The 22,840-nt window shown below is 41.3% G+C and overlaps 1 protein-coding gene across 5 annotated transcripts; it reads left to right on the forward strand.

Annotated features, from left to right (window-relative positions):
- The first annotated feature begins 2,130 nt into the window (after window positions 1–2,130).
- On the forward strand, window positions 2,131–22,271 carry Znf780a (zinc finger protein 780A). 5 transcript variants are annotated; one of them, XM_052763099.1, is made up of 5 exons: window positions 2,131–2,298; window positions 5,820–5,871; window positions 6,789–6,915; window positions 9,030–9,128; window positions 17,723–22,271. In XM_052763099.1, the coding sequence occupies exons 2-5, from the start codon at window positions 5,839–5,841 to the stop codon at window positions 19,585–19,587; spliced, it is 2,124 nt and encodes a 707-aa protein (XP_052619059.1). In that variant the 5' UTR covers window positions 2,131–2,298; window positions 5,820–5,838; the 3' UTR covers window positions 19,588–22,271. The 5 variants fall into 5 exon arrangements, with proteins under 5 accessions (XP_052619059.1, XP_052619056.1, XP_052619060.1 ...); XM_052763096.1 differs by having other exon boundaries at window positions 2,131–2,278; XM_052763097.1 differs by lacking the exon at window positions 2,131–2,298 and adding an exon at window positions 2,785–2,898.
- The last annotated feature ends 569 nt before the right edge of the window (window positions 22,272–22,840 follow it).

Below are 22,840 nucleotides of genomic sequence, written 5' to 3' on the forward strand. Positions count from 1 at the left end.
CTCGATTTTTACTTTAATTCCATTTGTCAAACAACATGTTGTGTATGACTTCGATTTCTTTAAATTTATTGAGACTTGTTTTATGGCTCAGAATATAGCTCTGTCAGTAAACATTCCCTGCATGTAAGAATTCTCTTGTCATTGGGAAGAGTGCTGCATAAATATGAGACCAAGTGGGTTGTGTCAATGTTGTTAAAAAGGTGAGTAGATGGCTTACAACAATTCAGGAACAATCAGAAGACTGCAATATTGTAGTCGTTCAATAGAGCACCTGCTAATTTAGGGAGGGCAAGAAAGCTAGGACTTGTAAAGATGGAGTGTAGGAAAGAGAAGTTGTTTTGAAACATCCTTGGCCATAAGAAGCAATGATAAAATGACATCAGTCTATAGTCGAAAAGAAACTTAGCCAACAGATGTACTCACAGAAGTATCTTTTGTGTGTAAGGTCATGTGGGCCTTGTACACTTTTATGGCCTTTAAAGGAGTATAGAAATAATCTTGCCATAGGTATGTATACATGAAAGCCCTCCCTTCAAGATACTCCATTAAAGTTTAACTGTCTCCATTTTGATTCTCACAGCATTCACAGTTGATATGCTGTCCAGTTCTGCTATGCTCTGTTACTTTTCTGGGTTTGTTCCATCAACTGAGATTGAAAACATTTCAATATGATGGTGGATGTGGCTGTCATTCCTTAATACTCTAGCAAGTTTTCCCCTCCTTCATCTTTGAAGCTATGCTATTAGGGTTGCACTCTGAGTTTATTTTAGTATTTAGACACAGTTTCACCATATAGTCCTAGCTGAGGACTCCTAGCTGGCCTCCATCTCATAGACATCCACCTGTCTCTGCCTCCCCATTGCCTGGAATAAAAGCATGTGCTACCATGCCAACCAAGTTTATTTTCACTAGATGAATTGCCCTCTCTTTCTTTTTAGAGATTTATTTATTCGTATATTTTATATATACACCAGAATAAGGAATCTGATCTCATTACAAATGGTTGAGAGCCACCATGTGGTTGCTGGGAATTGAACTCAGGACCTCTGAAAGAGCAATCAATGCTCTTAACCACTAAGCCATCTCTCCAGCCCGAATTGGCCTCTTTATTATCACTGGCAATGTTTTTTGTCCCCCATTCGTCTCAATTTTTAAAATTGACTTAAGTCTTCTTTTGACTATTGTGAGGATGGTCACTTTAATCTTTAACGTATTTTCTGTAGTTAACACATGGCTAGGTCGGACTTGTTTTCAAATCTAATCTAATTCACTTCATACAACTAGTGGGCTTATTAGGGACCTCATTGTCTTGAAATTTGTTTCCTATCATGTTCTGGAATGAACAAAAATTTTGTGTAAATATATGAAACAACAAAAGTGACCTTGAAAGTTCAACAGTGTCATGTTACCACAAAAGTAGATTTTTCCTACAAACACGAAGCGTTCTTTTGTACTTGTTTACGATACCTTCACATGTTGATCATTCATCCTTCAACACAGACACAGTTCTGTTGTCACATACCGATGTGGCCCTCAGTAACACTTTCCTATCTAGGTAACAGGGACAGTGAACCAACCCCTGGACGGGTCCAGAACTTCTTACTCTCCGAAATCTCTGATGTAACCTGCCCATCCTCTCCACGTTTAAAACCAATCAATTCTTTGGTTTCGTCTGTTGAAATGTATCATAGTCCCTACCATCGCACAGCGAGGTGGAATCCTTCTGCAGTGGGTCTCAGGCAAAGCGTAATCAAGCAGTAACGTCTCAGTCTGATTTTATTCCAATTCTGCACTTTCAACTTAGGCTCCTCTGTACACCCATAAGAGAGAAAGTAAGTTACCATGGAACCCGGAAGTACTTTTTTTTATATATAAGATTTATTTATTATGTATACAGTGTTCTCCCTGCGTGCCAGATCTCATTACAGATGGTTGTGAGCCATCATGTGGTCGCTGGGAATTGAACAAAAGTCCTCTGGAAGAGCAGCCAGTCCTCTTAACCACTGAGCCATCTCTCCAGCCCCCGGAAGTAACTTTTGATCGCACCGGGAGCCTCCCCTTTAAGCGCGCACCCCTGTGGGAACTCCCACAAACCACTGGGCGGAGCTCCCAGATGGGCTGGCCCAAGTGCATGCTGGGATTTCTCTGACCCTCGGAGCGCTGGGCTTCCTGGAGTTCTGGACACCGGGACTATATTTCCCAGAAGCCACCGCGCCGAACATAACCTATCAACTTCCGGTGTCCTAGCTGAGCTACCGTGGACAGTCAGAACTTTCTGGTAGGAGGAAGAAGTCTCTGGTTAGCGTAATTCTCCACTGAGAGAGGCGGGAGCCAGCGGGCTGGGTGTGGGTGTGGACGGTGATGTGGGGTGGGTGGATGGTGAAGTGTGAGTGTGTAGGGACGGTGGTGTGCCTGCGAGTGTGTGTGTGTGCGTGTGATTGTGTGTGTGTGTGCGTGTCTGTGTGTACGTGTGTGCGCGTGTGCGTGCGTGTGTGCGCACCTCGAGCACTCTGCGTTGTCTGGGTCACTGTGCTAGCCTCTCTCTGCTCCTGCTTTCTCTCACGGCCACAGGGGCTGAAGCAGAGGACCAGGCTTCAGTGCCGAGAGGTCAGGGACGGAGTCTGAGGGAAGCTTTCCCTGAGGTCCAGACTTGAGCTCGGGGCGAGCATTTGAGGCCGGAAGCGCCCCCGAGGGTCGCCTAGGAGGGCAGCTGCTCGTTGAGTCCAGAACTTTCTGGGAGCTCTAGCCATCGTGGGTGTTGTGGGAAGTGAAGGAGAGTGCTCACTCGGATGCACAGCCTGGGATCTCCTGCTTGCTCGGGCTCCCGAGTCTGCCGCTATTCAAACGAGGGCCTGGAGAAGAGTGCGAACACTATTGCTACACATCTAAGATTCGAGAGTGAGTTTGCTCTTTGTTCGGTGTGAGGAACGAGTTGTAGTTTTGGAATATAGAATTGTCAGTAAGTGAAGGAGGAATATGTCAATTGATACCTCCACCACTGTGGCCCTTAACTTACATTGTCCCCTCCCTTTCCACTTAATATTCACATAATCGTTTCAGAGATCCTTGACGTCTTCTCTCTACAATCACTCCATTTGCCCAAGATGTTATCGATAGGAACCTCCAGAGGTTAGCGTTAGGGCTTTCAAACCCCGATTTGGTAAATCGATAACTATTTCGATGACATCGCACATCAGGTGGCTTTTGATCTTTAAAGGCCTTCCTTTCAAAGCAGGGGAAGAATGGAGGTGGTAGGTGATTTTTGTTCACTCCTGAGGATTTCAGGAGTGGGAAAGTGATAGCACAAAATTTGGCATCTTTGAGAACTAGTAATTTTCAGGGTGTCTGTGTGTGGAAACGGGTAATATTGGCCGGATCCAGACGTACAGTGATGTGGTTGAATTGGAGATGTGGATCTGTGGTATCCGGGTTGGAGTCTAAGTTCTGTCTTTTTCCGGATCTCTAGCCTTGTCATGTACCTCAGAATGACTGTAGTAAAGCCTGTTAGTGCAGTGCCAGCCATATAGGAAGCACCTGATGTGTTTTTGTTGTTGCTTTGTGTGGTCATTTTCGGTTCATTCTCTTCAGTTTTCTGTAGTACGAAGGAGTGTTAAAAATAATGTGATTACTCGCTGTATTTTTATGAAAATGAATCAAAAGAAAAAAGCTAGACTTTATGGTTTTTACTTTAAATCTCAGCACTGGAGAGGCAGAAGCAGGAGAATGTTTGTGAATTCATGGTCACCTTAGCCCACATATCGCGTTCCAGGCTAGCTGGGGAACACAGTGAGACCCTGTCTCAAAAGTAAGAAGTAAAAGAAAGTGAATGTAGTAGAGCAGAATTTGTTTAAATATTGAGATGAATTTTTTTTTTTGTTTTGTTTTTCAAGATAGAGTTTCTCTTTGTAATAGTCCTGGCTGTCCTGGAACTCGATTTGTAGACCATGCTGTCCTGGAACTCACAGAGATCTGCCTATGTCTGTCTCCTGAGTGCCAGGTTTAAAGGCGTGCAACCCCCCTCCCCCAACTTGTTTGAATCTTAAATGGTCTTTTAATGAAAAAACCTAGAGCCAGATATCAGGGTGAAATCTGAAAGATCAGAGAAGCAGAGCAGCCACAGCCAACCAAACTTTGTCAACTCCTCATCCACTGGATCCTGTTTCCTCAGACTGAAAGCCTTTGAGTCCTCACCTGAAAGGGTCTCAGCTGAATTGCTTTAGTTCCTGTTTCCTCACGCCTTTTATACCTTTCTCCACCCTGCTGTCACTTCCTGGGGTCAAAGTGGTGTGTGCTTCGCAGTACTGGGATTAAAGGTGTGTGCCACCACTGCCTATCTCTGTTTCTGGTGTGGCCTTGAACCCAGACAGATCTCTGCCTCCTGAGTGATAGGATTAAGGGTGTGTGCCACCACTGTCTGGTCTCTATGTCTAATCTAGTGTCTGACTCTGTCCTCTGATCCTTAGGCAAGTTTTATTAGGGTGCACAATATATCACCACACCAGCTGGATGACGTTTCTTGTATTTTTAAAGTATGTGGAGTTTTTATGTCCTTTGGGATGTCTAAATCTACCTGTCACATTTTTTAGTGAGCACACTTAATGTCTACTCTCTGAGTCTTTCAGAACCATTAAGCATAGTCACTGTGTTGCACGATGTATCTGGAACTTGGGTTGTGGAGCTGTACTTGAGTAGTCCTTGATCAGCATCTTCCCAACTCCCTTATGGATCTACATTTCCCACTCTCAACCACGATGTTCACATCCCGCCTCAGCCACTCACACTCCATTACCTCAGCCACTCACACTCCATTACCTCAGCCACTCACACCTCCATTACCTCAGCCACTCACACTCCATTACCTCAGCCACTCACACTCCATTACCTCAGCCACTCACACTCCATTACCTCAGCCACTCACACCTCCATTACCTCAGCCACTCACACCCCCCATTACCAACATTGTAGGGAGTTCTGAGGATGTGTGTGCTACTCAGATCTTGAGTAGAGGTTGATGCTGCTGAAGGTTGTACAGAGCACAACATAGTCCTCCCACACACCCCAACACAGAGTAATTATGTCAACATGCTGAGGTTGAGAAACCGAATTTAAAGACTTACAACACCTTGAATTTTTTTATTCTGTGTAAAATATCTCCTAATTAATGAAAGTGGGAAACAAATCACATTCACGATCTCTGACACCATGTTTTGTAGCTAATAATCTTCATAAAGAATATGGTTTAATTGATACAATGGAAGCCATAATCATATCTGAGGGAAAGCACTCAGGAAAGTGTTCCATGGTGTACTATCCCATTCACTCAAAGTGGGTTCGGAGTGCTGAACACTGCCTGAGGATTGCAGCTGCAGACCCTCCAGCTTTGCTGTGTCTCACTCAGCCCTGAGTTTTCAAGGGAGTTACAGTTTGGATGCTGTTACCCCTGTCAGCCCTGAAAGATGGGATTCCAGTAGGAAGATCTGCTTACAGTAGAAGGAGGGGCCTACTAGCTGGATCTCAGGATGGAAGATGGGATCCCTTCTGCTGGCATCTTCTGGAGGAACTAAAGACAGTCGTGCTTATGCTCTGCACATCCATATTGAGCCCTCATGCAATGGGTTGTCTGGGATTAGGACAGAATCGTCTTTGTGTAGACTCCTGTCTGCTTCTAATTTGTGTGTGGGAGGCTATGAGCAGTGGGAGAGGAGTGTGTGAGTGGGGGTGCTTGAGATATAAAAGTAGTCGATGAAGTCATGCTGACCTAAGTCAGTCTGGGAACATCAAGTCACAATCCATTGAAAGGCTTTCTTTTTGTCCCCCAGGGGAGGATCCTGAAGAAGGATGGCCAGCTCTAGTTCTCAAGACATGGTCTGTGTAAGTTGACCTTTGTCTCTTTACATAGGGTGACTTTCAGGTTAGGTGAGTCTTTGCTGTCTTCTCTTGTGAAGCTTTCCAAGAACCTGAAGTCCTCCAGCCCAGTCTGCCCATTACAGTGAGGGTTGGAAGACCAGAGCACTTCCTGTCTGTGGCTCTTTCCTGCTGGTTCTGGAGTTTTCTTTGAATGCATCCCTGCACATCTGCTTTCTGCCTGGTCTTGGGTCAGGGAGGACTGTCGTTGCAGAGGAGGTGACAGTCCACAGGGAAGCAGGGTCTTTGGGGGTTTCAGAACGTTGAGGTGATGGTCTCCTTTGACTGCACTGGGACTCCTGATTGACATCTTTGGTGTTTTCAGGCTGATGACACAGGGTTTGAGAGTGAATGGCCTTGGTCCATGTGTGTGATGACCTGCTTGAGGGGCTTTAAGAGAGAGTTCAGTGATGAGAGGGAAAGGTCATCCAGGCTGTGATTGGGAGGGGGCTGTCGTCTCCAGAGTCCAGGAAGACCTGAGACACACTGTTCACCTTGAAAGTTTCTGTTTTTCAGGACAAAACCCATTAAACCTAATATGCCAGTAATATGAACCCTTACATAGTTTACGGACTCTTACATAGTTGCAAAAATCATTCTTGTGACCAAAAAAAATCTCACTGATATCATCTGATACCATAATAAACTCAAGGACTCACACTATTTCTTAGTATTTTACACTGAACCCAGGTGACATTTCTCTCTTGTGGGCTATAACTTGAAGGGTGTGGATGGAATTGAAATGCATATTTATTGAATGCGTAGGGTGCAGCCAGGTACTTTGAGCATTTCCATGTCTTCTTCCTGTTCTTGAGTCCTTTCCCCTCCGATTTTCCATCTTGAATTCTTCCCCAGTTTCACTCCACTTGTGTTTGTGGTTTCAGGGGTCAGTGACTTTCAGGGATGTGGCTGTTGACTTCTCTCAGGAGGAGTGGGCCTGCCTGGATGCTACTCAGAGGGTCTTATACAGGGACTTGATGTTGGAGACCTACAGCAACCTCGTCACAGTGGGTAAGGCCATCTGTCCCCGTGAAAGGGGGATGTGCTCTCTACACTTGGCTTTCCTCTCTCTGAATGAAAAGACAGGGCCATTTTCCTGTGGTAGCTGAAGCTGGTCTTGGTGGCCATGCCTGTCATTCCTTTACTCAGAAGGCTGAGGCAGGATGATTGCTGTGAGTTCAAGGTCACCCTCAGGTACATAGTGAGTTCCAGGGTAGCCTAGTGTACAGAGTAAGGCCTTGTTTCAAACAAAACAAAGAAACAAAATGAAATAAATAAATAAATAAGTAAATATAATTAGGGGCTAGAGAGGTATCTTGGCTGTTAAGAGAACTGATTGCTCTTTTAGAGGGCTTGGGTTCAATTCCTACCACCATAAGATGGTATAACTCCCAGGTCCAGGGGATCTGATACCCTCTTCTGGTCTCCATGGTCATCATGCCTGCATGTGGTGCTCAGATGTATATGCAGGCAGACACTTACATACATATAAAATAAAATAAATTTAAGTCAATAGAATTTTAAAGAGGTAGCTGAGTTCCTCCTCCTTTCCAAAGGAATATTGTGAGATTTCCTTGGTTGAAAACAGGATCTTCATGAAGCACCTTCCTTTTGTCCACACCTTCAAGATCCTCTCAATGAACTCTGGGTTCAGAGAGATGCTGTCTCAGGAACCAAAGTGGGGAGCAATCAAAGATGACACCTCACATCAGTCTTTGACCTGTACTCACATGCATGTATGCATACCTACATACACTGTGCCCATGCCTTCATGAACTATGCATACACTGTATGCTTACACAAAAGAAGTTTTATCATTTACTTCATAATGAATCAGCAGAATTAACTTAAAACAGAAGTGGACGCATTCTATTTCCAACAAACACTTCCTTTACCTGCTTTGTTGTGGAAGTTTCAGGCTGTAAATTTGTCTTTTTCATTGAGTAAATTTGTAAGAATGAGGTGTACGTGTGAAAGAAGGCAGCATAAATAACAATAATGCTAACACTGGACTTTAACTCAGTAGTAGAGCACTTGCCCGGCATGCTCAAAACCTAGTTCCATCCCCAGAGTTACTTTGTAAATAAATGGAAATTTAAAAAATAATGATTTTGTGTTACTGTAGGTAAGACAGTGTTCAAAGTATTTGAATGTAGTGTTTAATCTTAGTATCAGCCCTACCTAATAGATATCAGCAACTCAATCTAAATTATTATTATTATCATTATCATTATTATTAATTTCTTTTTTTGAGACCATGTCTCATGTAGCCTAGAGGAACTTTGGACATTTATGAAACTAAAGCTGTCCTTGAACTTCTCATCTCCTGCTTCTACTTCTCTAGTGTTGTGATTCCATGTGTGTGCCACCATGCCCAGGTTTTTTTGTTTGTTTGTTTTTTTGAGACCGGGTTTCTGTGTGTAACAACCCTAGCTGTCCTGGAACTGGATTTGTAGACCATGTTAGCCCAGAAATCAGAGATCTGCCTGCCTGTGACTCCCCAGTGCTTGGAATAAGGGGGTATGCCACCATGCCTGACTCCATACCCAGTTTTTAAGATCGGAACATTAAGCATAGAATCTTACGGGACTTGCATAAATAAATGGCATTATTGGCGAGCTGCAGAGAAGGGGTTTACACTAGACAGTGTAGCCTAAGGGTTCAAGTTCTCCCCACTATATGTACTTTCCCCTTCAGTGACAAGCCCTTATCTGCATTTAAATGAGATTAAACCCTTTTCTGCAACAGCTGGTTTCTCACCCAGGTTCTCCTCTGAAGTCTTTCCTCAGTGTTATTTTGTTTCTTAGCGTATTTTATCTGTTTTTCCAAGACAAGGGTCTTGCTCTGCAGCACAGATTGGCCCGGCCCCACCTGCTGAACTAACAGGCATGGTCCACCATGCCAAACTGTATAGACCTTCGTAATAAATAAGTCTGTAGTTTTCAAAATCTGCACAGGCAGCTCATGGGGGCACACGCCTTTAATCCCAGCATTTGGGAGACAGGGGCAGGCAGATCAAGGAAGTTCCAGGACAGCCTGGTCATCCTGAGTTCCAGGTCATCCCGGGATAACTAGAGGGACCAAGTTTAAAAAGTCTCCACGTGTCATTTCTTCTTTCTTTTAAGTGGGAAGTTCCGTTTCCAAACCCGATCTGATCGCCTTATTAGAGCAGGAGAGAGAGCCCTGGATGGTTGTGAAGGAAGAAACAGACAGGCCCAGCCCAGGTGAGTAAGAGGAAGGCAGGTCTCCAGCATTGCCAGGCACAGCATGTGGTCGGAGAGTCGCCTCATGCCTGACACTGGGTTGACACACTTTCTTCAACTCGCCAAGGCCTGTGGAAGAACATGCCTGAGACCTGGGAAGGAAGTCAAGGTCATAGCAAAGGCTGTCACAGGGGCTTCTAGTTCATGAGTCACTAAATTGTTCTCACCTTCTTCCCTCTTACTGGAGCAGTTACCCTTTCTACCATTTTAAACGTATCTTATTGGTTGTGTGTGTGCACACAGCTGTGCAGGTACCCAAAAAGGCCATAAGAGAATATCAGATCCCCTGGGGATGGAGTTACAGGTGGCTGCTGGTACTGGAACCCAGGTCCTCTGGAAGAGCAGTCAGTGACCTTAACCGCTGATCCAATGATGAGACAATTTGAACACCAGTGAATGCAGGAGCACAGTGAGGCATAGCAAATATTTTAATTGTATATCTTCCTGGTCACTCTAATCAAGGTGTGATGGTACTCCCAATTCCTTCCCACTTCACCTTCTATCTGGATCCACTCCATTTCTCTCTTCTTAGAAAACAACCATGCTTCTAAGGGATGATGATAAAATGTAATATAATAAAACAGACTAAACAAAAACTAACATATTGGAGTTGGACAAAACAAACAAACAGAAGGGACATTACCCAAGAGAAGGAACAAGAAACAGATGAACTTGTTTGCACATTCATAATCCCATACACACTATACTGGAGGCCATAATCAATTTATGCACAAAGGACCTGTGCAGGTGGGATGGTGCAGGCCCCGGGCATGCTGCCTCAGTCTCTGTGAGCTCATGAGAACTTTGATCATGTTGATTTAGAGGGTCTTGTTTTCTTGATGTCTTCTGTCTCTCTGGATTTTACACTGTTTCTTTCCTCCACCTCTTCCACAGAGTTCCCTGAGCTCTGAGAGGAGAGGTTTGATGGAAACATGCTTTTTAGGTCTGAGCATCCTAGGGCCTCATTCTCTGCATCGTGTCTGGCTGTGGGTCTCTGTATTTGTTCCCAGCTGCTGCATGAGGAAGCTCCTCTGATGATGGCTGAGCAAGACACTGATCTATGAGTGTAGCAGGATGCCGTTAGGACCCATTTCATTGCTTCGTTTTCCTTTTTGTTTTTGAGAACAGTAGTGTTTGGTTTACCCTTGGTCCCTGTGCTGTCTAGGCTCTGCTTCCTGGTCACTCATCCAGTGTTGGAAATGGGTTTCATGTCATGGATGACCCTGAAGTCAAGTCATATATTGATTTGTTACTCTCACAAGCTTTATGCCACCATGGCCCTAGCAATTCTTGTAGACAGCACTCTATTGTCATTCCAAGGGTTTGTGGGTGTCTTGTTTATGTTTCTCTTTTGGTAATGTATAGAGTACCTTCCTGTACCAAAGACATTGGAACATAGGTGTTGTTGGTTGTTTTTACTGTATGGGCTCTTTTGGCACTTTAGGGGCCCACCACCCAGCACCCAAATAAATCACATGTGGAGGCTTATTCTTAATTTTAAATGCCTGGCCTTAGCTTGGCTTGTTTCTTGAGAGCTTTCTTAATTTAAATTAACCCATCTACATTTTGCCTCTAGGCTTTTCCCTTTTCTTCTGTAAATCTTACTTTCACTCTTACTTCATGGCTGGCTGTGTGGCTTGGTGGCTGGCCCCTAGCGTTCTCCTCTCCTTGTTCTCTTGCTCTTTCTCCTTTTTGTGCTCCTTCCAGATTTCTCCTTTTTATTCTCCCTTCCTGCCAGCCCAGCCTATTCTTTCTCCTGTCTTGCTGTTGACCATTTAGCTCTTTATTTATCAGATGTTTTAGACAGGCACAGTAATACAGCTTCACAGAGTTAAACAAATGCAACATAAAAGAATGCAATACATCTTTGCATCATTAAATAAATGACCCACAGCATAAACAAATGTAACACATATTCTCCCTTCCTGCCAGCCCAGCCTATTCTTTCTCCTGTCTTGCTGTTGACCATTTAGCTCTTTTATTTATCAGGTGTTTTAGACAGGCACAGTAATAGAGCTTCACAGAGTTAAACAAATGCAACATAAAAGAATGCAATACATCTTTGCATCATTAAATAAATGACCCACAGCATAAACAAATGTAACACATATTAAAATAATATTCTACAACACATAGGGTGAAGGCTCAATGTTGGCAACAGCTTTACTTCTCTATGTTCAATAAATTGAGTAGATTTTGTCTTCAGCAATGGGCCTTGCTTTCAGTTTGTGGACAACAATCTGTAGTCTTAGCAACAATCTGAGGGTTTTTTTGTTTTTGGTTTTTGGTTTTGTGGGTTTTTGTTTTTTTTTTTTTTTTTGGTTCCAATGGTGCCCTTTTGGCCAACGACTCAATTAGATGTAACCAAACACTGGTATTGGAAGCTCTGGAAGCTCATTTGGTGATGAGATGGCCAAGCGAGTCTCTGTCTTCCCATTATTTGGAATTTCAGTTAGATCACCTTCATATATGTATATATTTTAGAAAGCCTCTGTTTTATTAGGGTTCCATACTACCCCTTAAATGGCCCTTAATTTTAGCTGATTCTCCTCATGTTTTTTCCATCATTCCACTCCCTCCTTTCCCTCCCCATTTGATCATTCCCAGGCCCACTCCCATCAATCCATTACTATCCTGTTTCTTTTTTCTAATGAGATCTATGTGTCCCCTTAGTGTCTTACTCTATACCTAACGCCTGTGTTTCTACAGATTTTAGCTTGGTTATTTAATTGATTTCATAGCTAATATCCACTTATAAGTGAATACATACCAGTTTGCCTTTCTGGGCCTGGGATACCTCACTCAGGATGATATTTTTCCAGATCCATCCATTTACCTGTAAGTTTCATGATTTATTTTTTTTCTTTTTTAATTCTGTTGATGAACATCTAGGTTTTTTTGCAATTTCTGGCTGTTATGAATAGAGCAGCAATGAATATGGTTGAGCAAGTGTGTATATGTTCAAGAGTGATATAGCTGGATCTTGAGGTAGATCTGTGGTGATACTTTATTTGTGCTGAAATGTGCTATTTTATTTGTATGTTAATAAATAAAGCTTGCCTGGAGATCAGTGGGGAAAAGCCAGCCATTTTAAGTAAAGAAGAAGTCAGGCAGTACACGCCTTTAATCTCTTAGCAGGCAGGATCTCTGTGTGTTCAAGGTCACACTAGGGAACAGAGCCAAGTGTGTGACACATGCCTTTAATCCCAGTACCAACCATAGAGGCCTGGAGGTCTGTTCAGACAGACAGAAAGTGACAGAGCTGTGTTGAAAGAGGAAGTGAGGTAACTAAGACAGCCAATGAGAGGGCAGAACAGCAAGGTAATAAAGGCGTGGGTAGACAGGAAGTAACACGCATTTGGAAGCTGCAGAGTTGGTGAGGTAAGGTTGGCTGGTGACTTTCCCTATTTTCTCGATCTAAGGCTATATTTGGCTCCATGTTTTTTATTTAATAAGACCATTTAGAAATTCATCTACATAAGTTGATTCTCATCTTCCTGAAGAATCACCACATGATTTCCATAGTAGCTGTACAGTTTCTACTCCCACCAGTAATGAATGAGTGTTCCCCTTACTCCACAAGCTCGTCAGCATGAGCAGTCACTTTTTTTGTTGATCTTAGCCATTGCGGTGGGTATAAGATGAAAGCTCAAAGTAGTTTTTATTTGCATTTCTCTGATGTCTAAGGATGTTGAACATTTAAGTGTTTCTCAGCCATTTGAGTTTCCTCTTTGAGAATGCTCTGTTTAGATATTAACTCCATTTTTTAATTGGGTTATTTGTTTTCTTGATATCTAGTTTTTATCTAGTCAATAGATTTTATATACTCTATTGACTAAGTATGGAGAGAGTGAACAATCTTGTCTTGTTCCAGATTTAATGGCATTGCTTCAAGTTTTATTTCCATTTAAGTTGATGCTGGCCATAGACTTGCTGTACACTGCCTTTATTATGTTGAGCTATGTCCCTTATATCCCTAGTTTCTCTAGAACTTTTATCATGAAGTGGTGTTGATTTTTGTCCAATTTGTTGGAGTACAGACTTTTAAAAAAGTATGTCCTTATGCTTCTCTGGATTTCCTTGGTGTCTGTCTTAGGGTTTTATTGTGGTGAAGAGACACTCTGACCATGGCAACTCTTAGAAAGGAAAACATTTCACTGGGACTGCCCTACAGTTTAGAGGTTTAGTCTATTATTTTCATGGTGGGAAGCATGGTGGTGTGCAGGCAAACGTGGTGCTATAGAATAAACTGTGATTTCTGTATCTTGATCAGCAGGCTTGAGCTTCAGAGACCTCAAAGGCTACCTCCAGTGACACACCTCCTCCAACAAAGCCACACCTCCTAATAGTGCCACTACTTATGACCAAGCATTCAAACACATGTCTACAGAGATCTTTCCTAGTCAAACCACTACAGTATCTGTTGATATTTCTCTCTTTCATCTCTAATTTTCTTTATTTGTATCTTCTTTCTCTTCCTTTTAGTTTGGTTAAGGGTTTATCAGTCTTTCTGGTTTTCTGAAAGAACCAACTCTTTGTTTTATTGATTCTTTGTATTTTTTGTGTTATTGTTGTTATCTCTATTTTACTAATTTCAGTCCTGAGTTAATTATTTCTTGCAGTCTATCCTTTTGGGTGTAATTTTGTCCTTTTGTTTTAGAGCTTTCAGGTATGGTGTTAAGCTGATATTATGAGATGGCTCCTATTTCTTTGCAGTGGTACATATTACCTTGAAATTGCCTCTTAGAACTGCTTTAATTGTGTCCTATAAGTTTGGGTGTGTTGTGTCTTCATTTTTATTCATTTATGTCTTGACTCATTTTTTTTATTCAATATTGAGTTGTTTGGTTTTTAAGTTTGTATGCTTTCTGTTGTTTCTGGTTATTGATATCCTGCTTTAATCCATGGTTGTTAGACAGATTACAAGGTGGTATTTGAATTTTCTTGTATCTGTTGAGGCTTGCTTTATGTCCAAGTGTATGGTCAGTTTTAGAGAAAGTTTGATGATGTGCTGAGAAGAAGATATATCCTTTTGTGTTTCCGTGAAATGTTCTGTAAATATTGACAAGAGTGTGTTATTGCAGTCTCCCACTATCAGTATGTGAGGGTCAATATGTGATTTAAGCTGTGTTATAGTTTCTTTTATGAACTTGATACCCTGTGTTTGGTGCATAGATGTTGGTGGATTTTTCTTTTGATGAGCATGTAATATCATTCCCTATCTCCTCTGATTAGCTTAGCTTTGAAGTCTATTTTGTCAGATATTAAAATGGCTACACCAGCTTGCTTCTAATTAGAAGATCTTTTCCCATTCTTTCACCCTGAGGTGATGTCTGTCCTTGGTGTTAAAGTGTGGTTCTTGGATGCAGCAGAAGGATGGATCCTGTTTTTACATCCATTCTGCTAGTCTGTGTATTTTTATTGGGAAATTGAGAACATTGATATTGAGAGATATGAGTGAGAAGTGTTTATTGATTCTTGTTATTTTATTGTGGTGGTGGTGGTGGTGGTGGTGGTGGTGTGTGTTTTCCCTCTTTAGACTTACTGGTCTGGGATTATTTATTCGTTGTGTTTTCTTGAGTATGGTTAATCTCTTTAAGTTGAGGTTTTCCTTGTAGTACCTGCTATAGGTATGGATTTGTAGACATTGCTTAAATTTGTTTTTTATCATGGATTGTCTTGTTTTCTTATCGATGGTGATTGAAAGTTTTGGTGGGTATAATAGTCTAGGCTGGCATCTGTAGTCTCTTAGATTCTGTAGAACACCTGTCCAGTTCCTTCTGCCTTTTAAAGTTTCCATTGAGAAGTCAGGTGTTATTCTAGTATGTCTGCCTTTATATGTTACTTGGTCTGTTTCCCTTGCAGCTTTTAATATTCTTTCTTTGTCCTGTACATTTAGTTTTGATTATTATGTACCCAGGGGACTTTCTTCTTTGATCCAGTCAATATGGTGTTCTGTATGCATATTGTACTTTGATAGGCATCTCATTCTTTAGATTAGGGGAACTTTCCTCTATGATTTTGTTGAAAATATTTCCTGTGTCTTTGACCTGAGTGTCTTCTCCTTCCTCTATTCTTATTCCTAGATTTGATCTTTTTATGGTGTCCCAAATTTCCTGAATGTTTTGTGCTGGAACGTTTTTTAGCTTTATCATTTTCTTTCATGGAGGTATCACTTCTATCATGTCTTCAGTGCCTGAGATTCTCTCTTCCATCTTTTGATTTCTGTTGGTGAGGCTTCCTCTGAGGTTCCTGCTTGAGTTCCTAAACTTTTCCTTTCCAGATTTCCCTCAGTTTGGATTTTCCTTATTCATTCTATTTGTACTTTCAGGTCTTGAACTGTTTGATTCATCTCCACTGTTTGTGTTTTCATAGATTTCTTTAAGAGGATTCATTGATTTCCTCTTTAATGACCGCTACCATATTTATAAAGGGTATTTTAATGTCTTTTTCTTGTGCTTTAGCTATGTTGCAATACTCAGGTCCTGCTGTGGTAGGGTTGCTGGGCTCCAGTGCTGACATACCATTATTGTTTTTATGCTGGCATTTAGGCATCTGGGTTTGGGAAGATTGTAATTCTAGGTGCTGATATCTGTTCTTGTCTTTGTTGGGTGGGTATTTTGTTCCTTGTTTTCAGTTGCCTTCTCTAGTTCTCAGGAGAGTGTGGTAACTGTGTGTTGCCAGGTAGGAATTTCTTGTGGGATCCTGATAGGTGTGGCCACTGGGGTTCCAGGTAAAATATGTTTCTAGGTATTGGGAGCTGACACAGGAATGGGGATGGGCTAGGTGGGTGGTGTTGAGGAGGTCCACAGGAGGGAGGAAAGCAGGTGTTCCACTAGGATCTGCTTAGTGTCTTGGGAGTGGGGTCAGAAAGTGAGGAGAGGCTGTAGCAGATGGTCTGCTACTGAGCTGGGGATTAGACTTGGAGGAATGGAGGGAGAGGTGAAGATCTGCAGTTAACCTACCTGTTTCACTGGCCAGAGTGACCTTTTGGTTTCCAGAGAATGCCTGTTGGATTGGGGTCTGGGATAAAGCAGTGAGTGGGGAGAAGGAAGTTTAGAGGTGTAGATCTGTGTGATTGACTGGATGGAGATCAGGGCAGGAATGAAGGGGAGTCCACAGCAAGTGGTCTGCTGCAAAGCTAGGGACGAGACTAGGCGATTGGATTTGGAGGCGAGGAGGGCTGGGTCAATACCTGCACTTAGCTTCCCTGTTTCCCTGGCTGGAGGTCCTTAGGGTTCTTAAAAATTTTAATGAATTATCTCCCCCTTTTTTCTTTTTAGCTTGTTTTTGTTTTTCTCAGACAGTGTCTGTCTAGTCCAAGCTGGCATGGAGTTCATGACTCTGTTACCTATGGCTCCTTGTTGGTGAGATTACAGTTGTGTACCAGTACCACCACAGATTATTACCCACTTTAATTTTTAAGAATCCCAAGTCCAGGGCAGGAGTTGGTGGCATACGCCTTTAATACGAGCACTCAGGAGGCAGAGGAAGGTGGATCTCTGAGTTTGAGGCTAGTGTGATCTACAGAGGGAGTTCCAGGACAGCTCTGGCTATACAGAGAAAACCTGTCTCAAAAACAAAACAAAACAAAACAAAAAGAATTCCAAGTCCAGACCAGTTTTCTTAAAACCTGACAGATATTATACATTTTCATGGTATACTATTTTTTCTCTTGATTTGGTTTGTTGTGGCATTTGAATCCATTGGGAAAGACCAAAGACTTTAGAGTCAATTCAAGTTTAGATGAAATGAATTTATTCCTACTACTGGCAGAAGGACAACAGCCTTAGAGCCAAGCAGCATGCTGTACACAAGAGGTAGTAAGGTGTGCTTTTAAAGGAAGTTATCAGAAAAGTGTGCATTATAACTACCCATGGAATCCACAGCTGGGCAGGAAAATTGTTTGACTTCCCTCAGGTTATTCTTTTCCTGCTATATAGTAAGAAAAAAAAAGTCCATTTTATCCATTTGCCACAGCGATAAGCAAGTTTTTTTTTTTTCTAAGAGATAAGCAAGTTTTATATAAGCAAAAACAGGTATTAATACTTCCTGGCCCATTTTCCTATTATCTCACTTGCAGGTCACTAGGATCTCCCAAGTATTCCAGAGCAAAAGGTCAAAGACCCTTCAGGGATGCCTGTCTCCATATTAAGTTTCTTTAGCTACCAAAGGGGACCTGTGCAAATTATTCCTCAAATCTGAGCACTCTAATGACTGGGTACAGTAGTTCATTTATAGGCAGGCAATAATACAGTGCCATCAGGTTAGGGTTGGCTTTTATGTCCCCACAGGTTCAAAAACCTTCACTGAAGGGTATGTATTTCCAGTAATATGTAAAGAAGTATGTAAAAATTTTCACTATAGTTAGTTATAATCTTGTTAAGCAAACATGCCTTTTCATTTCCAACCTGTTCTGCTTTCATTATTGCTGCCCTCCTTGTTCTTGTTCATCTTATCAGAAAATATGTTAGAGTCTGGCCATTCATGTCGTGGATTTTGTGTGTGTGTGTTTCAGAAAAATAATGTATTCTTGCTTTCTCCTTTTCTTTTAGATTTGGAGTCATGTTATAATGCTGAAAATATATCTCCAGAAAATCATACTTATGATATAAATTTACCCACACAGAGCATAAAGCAATTAAGTAAAAATTTTGACCTCCAGGGCTCCAGTTTTAGTAATGGCCCCAAGTACAGTACATTCAAGAGATTACAGGGATATCAAGATGGAGATGCTGATCAAAAGATTAATAACAAGGAAAAACTGCCTACTTACACCTGCCGGACTCTTACTCACAATATAGAAAAAGCATATGAATGTAATGAGTGTGGGAAATACTTTGGTTGTCGTTCAAATCTTATTCAGCATGTAAGTATTCATACTGGAGAGAAACCCTATCAATGTAAGGAATGTGGGAAGGCCTTCAGACTCCACCAACAACTTACAAGACATCAGAAATCTCACAGTGATGAGAGACCTTTTGAATGTGATGAATGTGGAAAGGCCTTTCATCTTCCCACCCTGCTTAAGTACCATAAAACCATTCATACAGGTACAAAACCATTTGAATGTGAGGAATGTGGAAAGTCCTTCAATCGTGTCTCGACTCTTTTTCAACATAGGATTATTCATGCTGGTGTGAAACCATATAAATGTAACGTGTGTGGGAAAGCCTTTAATCGTCGCTCAAACCTCATGCAACATCAGAAAATTCATTCTGGTGAGAGACCCTTTCAGTGTAAGGAATGTGGAAAGGCCTTCACTGTTCTGGCACAGCTCACTCGGCACCAGAACATTCATACTGGAGAGAAATCATTTGAATGTCAGCAGTGTGGCAAGATATTCAGTAGTGGCTCATACCTTGCAAGACACCAGAGTATTCATACTAGTGAGAAGCCCTTTGAATGTAATGTATGTGGGAAGGCTTTTAGGCTTCACCTATATCTTTCTGAGCATAAGAAAACTCACACTGATGAGAAACCTTTCAAGTGCAAGCTGTGTGGGTCAGCCTTCAGACGAAAGTACCAACTTAGTGAACATCAGAGAATCCATACTGATGTGAAACCCTATCAGTGCAATGAATGTGGGAAATTCTTTCGTCGGCGTTCGAATTTTACTGAGCATCAGAGTATTCACACTGGAAAGAAACCGTTTGAATGTAAGGAATGTGGGAAAGTCTTTAGACTTAATATACATCTCATTCGACATCAGAGATTTCATAGTGGTGAGAGACCTTTTGAATGTAAAGAATGTGGAAAGGCTTTTCATTTTTCCAGCCAACTTAATTACCATAAAACCATTCATACAGGTCAAACACCTTTTGAATGTGAGGAATGTGGGAAGTCCTTCAAGCGTGTCTCTAGCCTTGTTGAACATAGGATTATTCATGCTGGTGTGAAACCATATGAATGTAATGATTGTGGGAAAGCCTTTAATCGTCGTTCAAACCTTATGCAACATCAGAAAATTCATTCTGGTGAGAGACCCTTTCAGTGCAAGGAATGTGGAAAGGCCTTCACTGTTCTGGCACAGCTCACTCGGCACCAGAGCATTCATACTGGAGAGAAATCATTTGAATGTGAGCAGTGTGGGTCAGCTTTCAGACTTCAGTACCAACTTACTCAACATCAGAGAATTCATACTGATGTGAAACCTTTTCAGTGCAAGGAATGTGGAAAGGGCTTTATTCGTGGTACAGGCCTTAGAATTCATGAGAGAATCCATACTGGTGAGAAGCCCTTTCAATGTAAGGAATGTGGTGAAGCCTTTCAATATCATTACCAATTTCTTGGACATTTTAGAATTCATACTGGCAAGAATCCTTATGAATGTAAAGAATGTGGGAAGTACTTTGCTCGTGGTGGAGATCTTAAAGTACATCAAAGAATTCACACTGGTGAGAAACTTTACCAATGTTAAGAATGTGTGAAGTCCATTAGTTGAAAATCAGACTTGGTTTCACATGCTAATATTCATATTAATAAGCCTTCTGATGTAAGGAATTTGAAAAGGCCTTCAGTAATTCTAAGCTAGTTATGTATTAGAGAATTCATAATGGTAAGCAACCCTATGAATGTAAGAAATGTGGGAAAATGTTTAGATTTAGTTCAGCCTTTACTGCACAGTGATGAATTTATACTGGTATGAAACTCTTATCAGTGTAAAGAATGTGAAAAAACATTCAGTTTGAGCTCAGGCCTTCTTCAACTTAAAGGAATCCATGCTGGTGTGAAACACTATAAATGCAAGGAATGTGGGAACATTTATAGAATTAGCTCAGCTCTTAAAACTCAACAGAGAGTCCTTATAGGTCTGAAACCCTGTGAATATGAGGAATGTGGGAAAACCTTTATTGTAAATGGTGAGCCTACACAACATCAGAAAATCCATCATCATCAGGAGTCCTATGCATGTAAGTCCTATGCATTGGCAAGACTGTGACTGAAAAGAATATGGGAAGAACTTTAGTCTGCCCTCAGATTTGGTCAACATCAGAGTATTCATACTCTTTTTTGGTTTTTTTTTCATTTTTCTTTATTAAGAAATTTTCTACTCACTCTACATACCACCCACAGATCCCACCTCCGCCCTCCTCCCACCTCCCAGGAGTATTCATACTCTTGATGCCAAGAAACCCTTAGAGAATCAGAGTGTGGGGAGTCTGGTTGTCCAGAGATGATACTCTATTGAGAATGTCAGACAATGTTGGCCATTATGTTTTTGATTACTCTCATCTTGTTAATTCTATAAACTTAATTTGTCAAACACTATTCACCCAGGACAGTCAGCTTAGGGAGAGTAGTTATTGGAACTAGGTTTATCTGAGGCACCTTCCTTGTCACCATTAATATCCCATGGCTCCTGTGATATTAGGCACAATGTTTACTTTCTGCCTAATTTGTTAATGGCAAGCACAGTACCAGACAAAATTTTTGGGAACAGTACAATAGATATAAAATCCTTGAAGAGTATTTGGTTCATGCCCATATTCTGTAAAATGACTTTTAGAGTGTTCTTGCTTTTATTGCCTGGAATGTAACTGATATGAAAGACAAATTTTATTGCAGATAGTTTAGAAAAGCCTCATACATTCCTTCACTATTCAATTTAAATAACTTCATTCTGGATAAAATCTGATGCCTGAAAATGTATGTGAAAGTATTTTTGTTGAGAATCCATTCCTTAAGTATTTGTGTGAAGAAGTTAAAAACACAGCTGTTGATAAATAAGTACTTTTTAAAGGGGTTCAATACATAAAAATTTAAAAAGGTTTTCCCTGTAATTTATGCTCTTGGTTCATCATTAAGATAAACTATACATTAGTGACAGGGCACAATAGTACAGAATCTCCTCCTTGCATAGTCTTGCTGAATCCATTTTAGGGGTGGATAGAATTTGACTTCTGATGGAGAATCTCATGGAAAACTACTGAACTGTATTCTCGGAACTAGAGGTTGTGATTCCCCAGCTTATTTATCCTGTCTTCTGTTCAACTGCTTGCATGTCCCCCTGCAGCTAACTACTTATTTTGGCTTCTGTTAACCTGCCTGCTTGGGCAAAACCTCCCCCTGCATCTGCTGAGCAATATAACAGGATGTGGTTTTTGCTTTTAATAGCTTCTTGCTTGCTCTATATGCTTGGGGCTACACTTGGGTCTCCACTACCAGAGTGTAGTCCAAGCTGGCTGGAATAAAGAATTTCAGTTGGCTATAAACTCTGAGTGGTCTTCTTTGGTGACCTCCCCATAAAACATTAACAAAAATAACCAAAATTTGCTGGAAGGTGGTAGTGTAAGTTATTCCTAGGATTTAAACCCAGCCTGGTCTCTACTGTAGTTGATTTTTTTTTTCACTCTTTGATCTTTGGATGGCCCGCCATGCAGCTCGCAAATAAACACATGCAGGGTTAGTCTTACTTATAGATGCCCGGTCTTAGCTTGACTTATTTCTTGCCAGCTTTTCCTAACTTAAATTATCCCAATCTACCTTTTGCGTCTGGGCTTTTATCTTTCTTTGTTTCTGTATATCTTTCCTTCTTATTCTACGGCTTGCTGTGTAGATGGGTGGCTGGCCCCTGATGTCCTCCTCTCCTCCTGTTTTTGTTCCTTGATCTTCTCTTCCTAGATTTCTCCTATTTATTCTCTTTGCCTGCCAGCCCTGCCTATCCTTTCTCCTTCCTAACTATTGGGCATTCAGCTCTTTATTAGAACAATCAGGTGTTTTAGACAGGCAAAGTAACAGCTTCACAGGATTAAACAAATGCAACATAAAAGAATGCAACATATCTTTGTATCATTAAACAAATATTCCACAACATAGATGAATGTAATACATTTTAAAATAATATTCCACAACAGTCTACAAAGTGAGTTTCAGGACAGGCAGGGCTGTTTTACAGAGAAACCCTGTCTTGAGAAACCAAAAAGAAAAAAAAAAAAAAGCGTCTTCCTACCTCAAAGATCTGGACTAGAAGTGGATTCACCCACTTCAAGCAGAAAATGTCTCACAGGTGTGTGTTCCATTGTAGTTCATTCCAGATATAGTCAAGTTGACAACCAAGAATAGCCATCACACCACCAAAATAAATAAATTGGAGGAAAGATATCACCTTGCAAGATACTCTATGTTCATGTTTGTGTTACGTCGAAGCATAAATGGACATGTGTATGTTACAGGATGCTGTGTGGTCATGTGTGTGCAATGTAGAAAGAGATAGATGTGTGTGTTTCTGTGGTGTCAGTTATTGAAGAAGCAATATATTTACAAGCTTTGTCTTGCTGGTTACAATTCGTCAAGAAATCTTAGGGAGACAGGCACTCTCACTGGAGGAAGACCAGTTTTACAAATAGTGTTGAACATGAGGAGTAGAAGAAGCCTTGAGTGAGTGTGTAAGGAGTGGATGCAGTCTTGAATGAATGTGTGTTGCTGACATGAGCATGGGCATTGCCACTTCAAGGTCCCCAATGCCCTAAGTCTCAGCTAAGATATAGAAAACAAACAGAAAAACAAAAACAAAACCCTAGGTGATTGTTGTAACAGGCCCCTAGACCTTAGTACAATCCACTTCATGATGGAAGTACCATTCATGCTATAGACACAGCACATAGACAGTACTATTTGCCAAAACAAAACAAAAACCTAATCCATTGAAGCCCATAGTTATGGGAAAGTCT

This window comes from Peromyscus californicus, unplaced genomic scaffold (assembly GCF_007827085.1).
Source record: "Peromyscus californicus insignis strain IS unplaced genomic scaffold, ASM782708v3 Scaffold_4__1_contigs__length_199733344, whole genome shotgun sequence".
Lineage (NCBI taxonomy): Eukaryota > Metazoa > Chordata > Mammalia > Rodentia > Cricetidae > Peromyscus > Peromyscus californicus.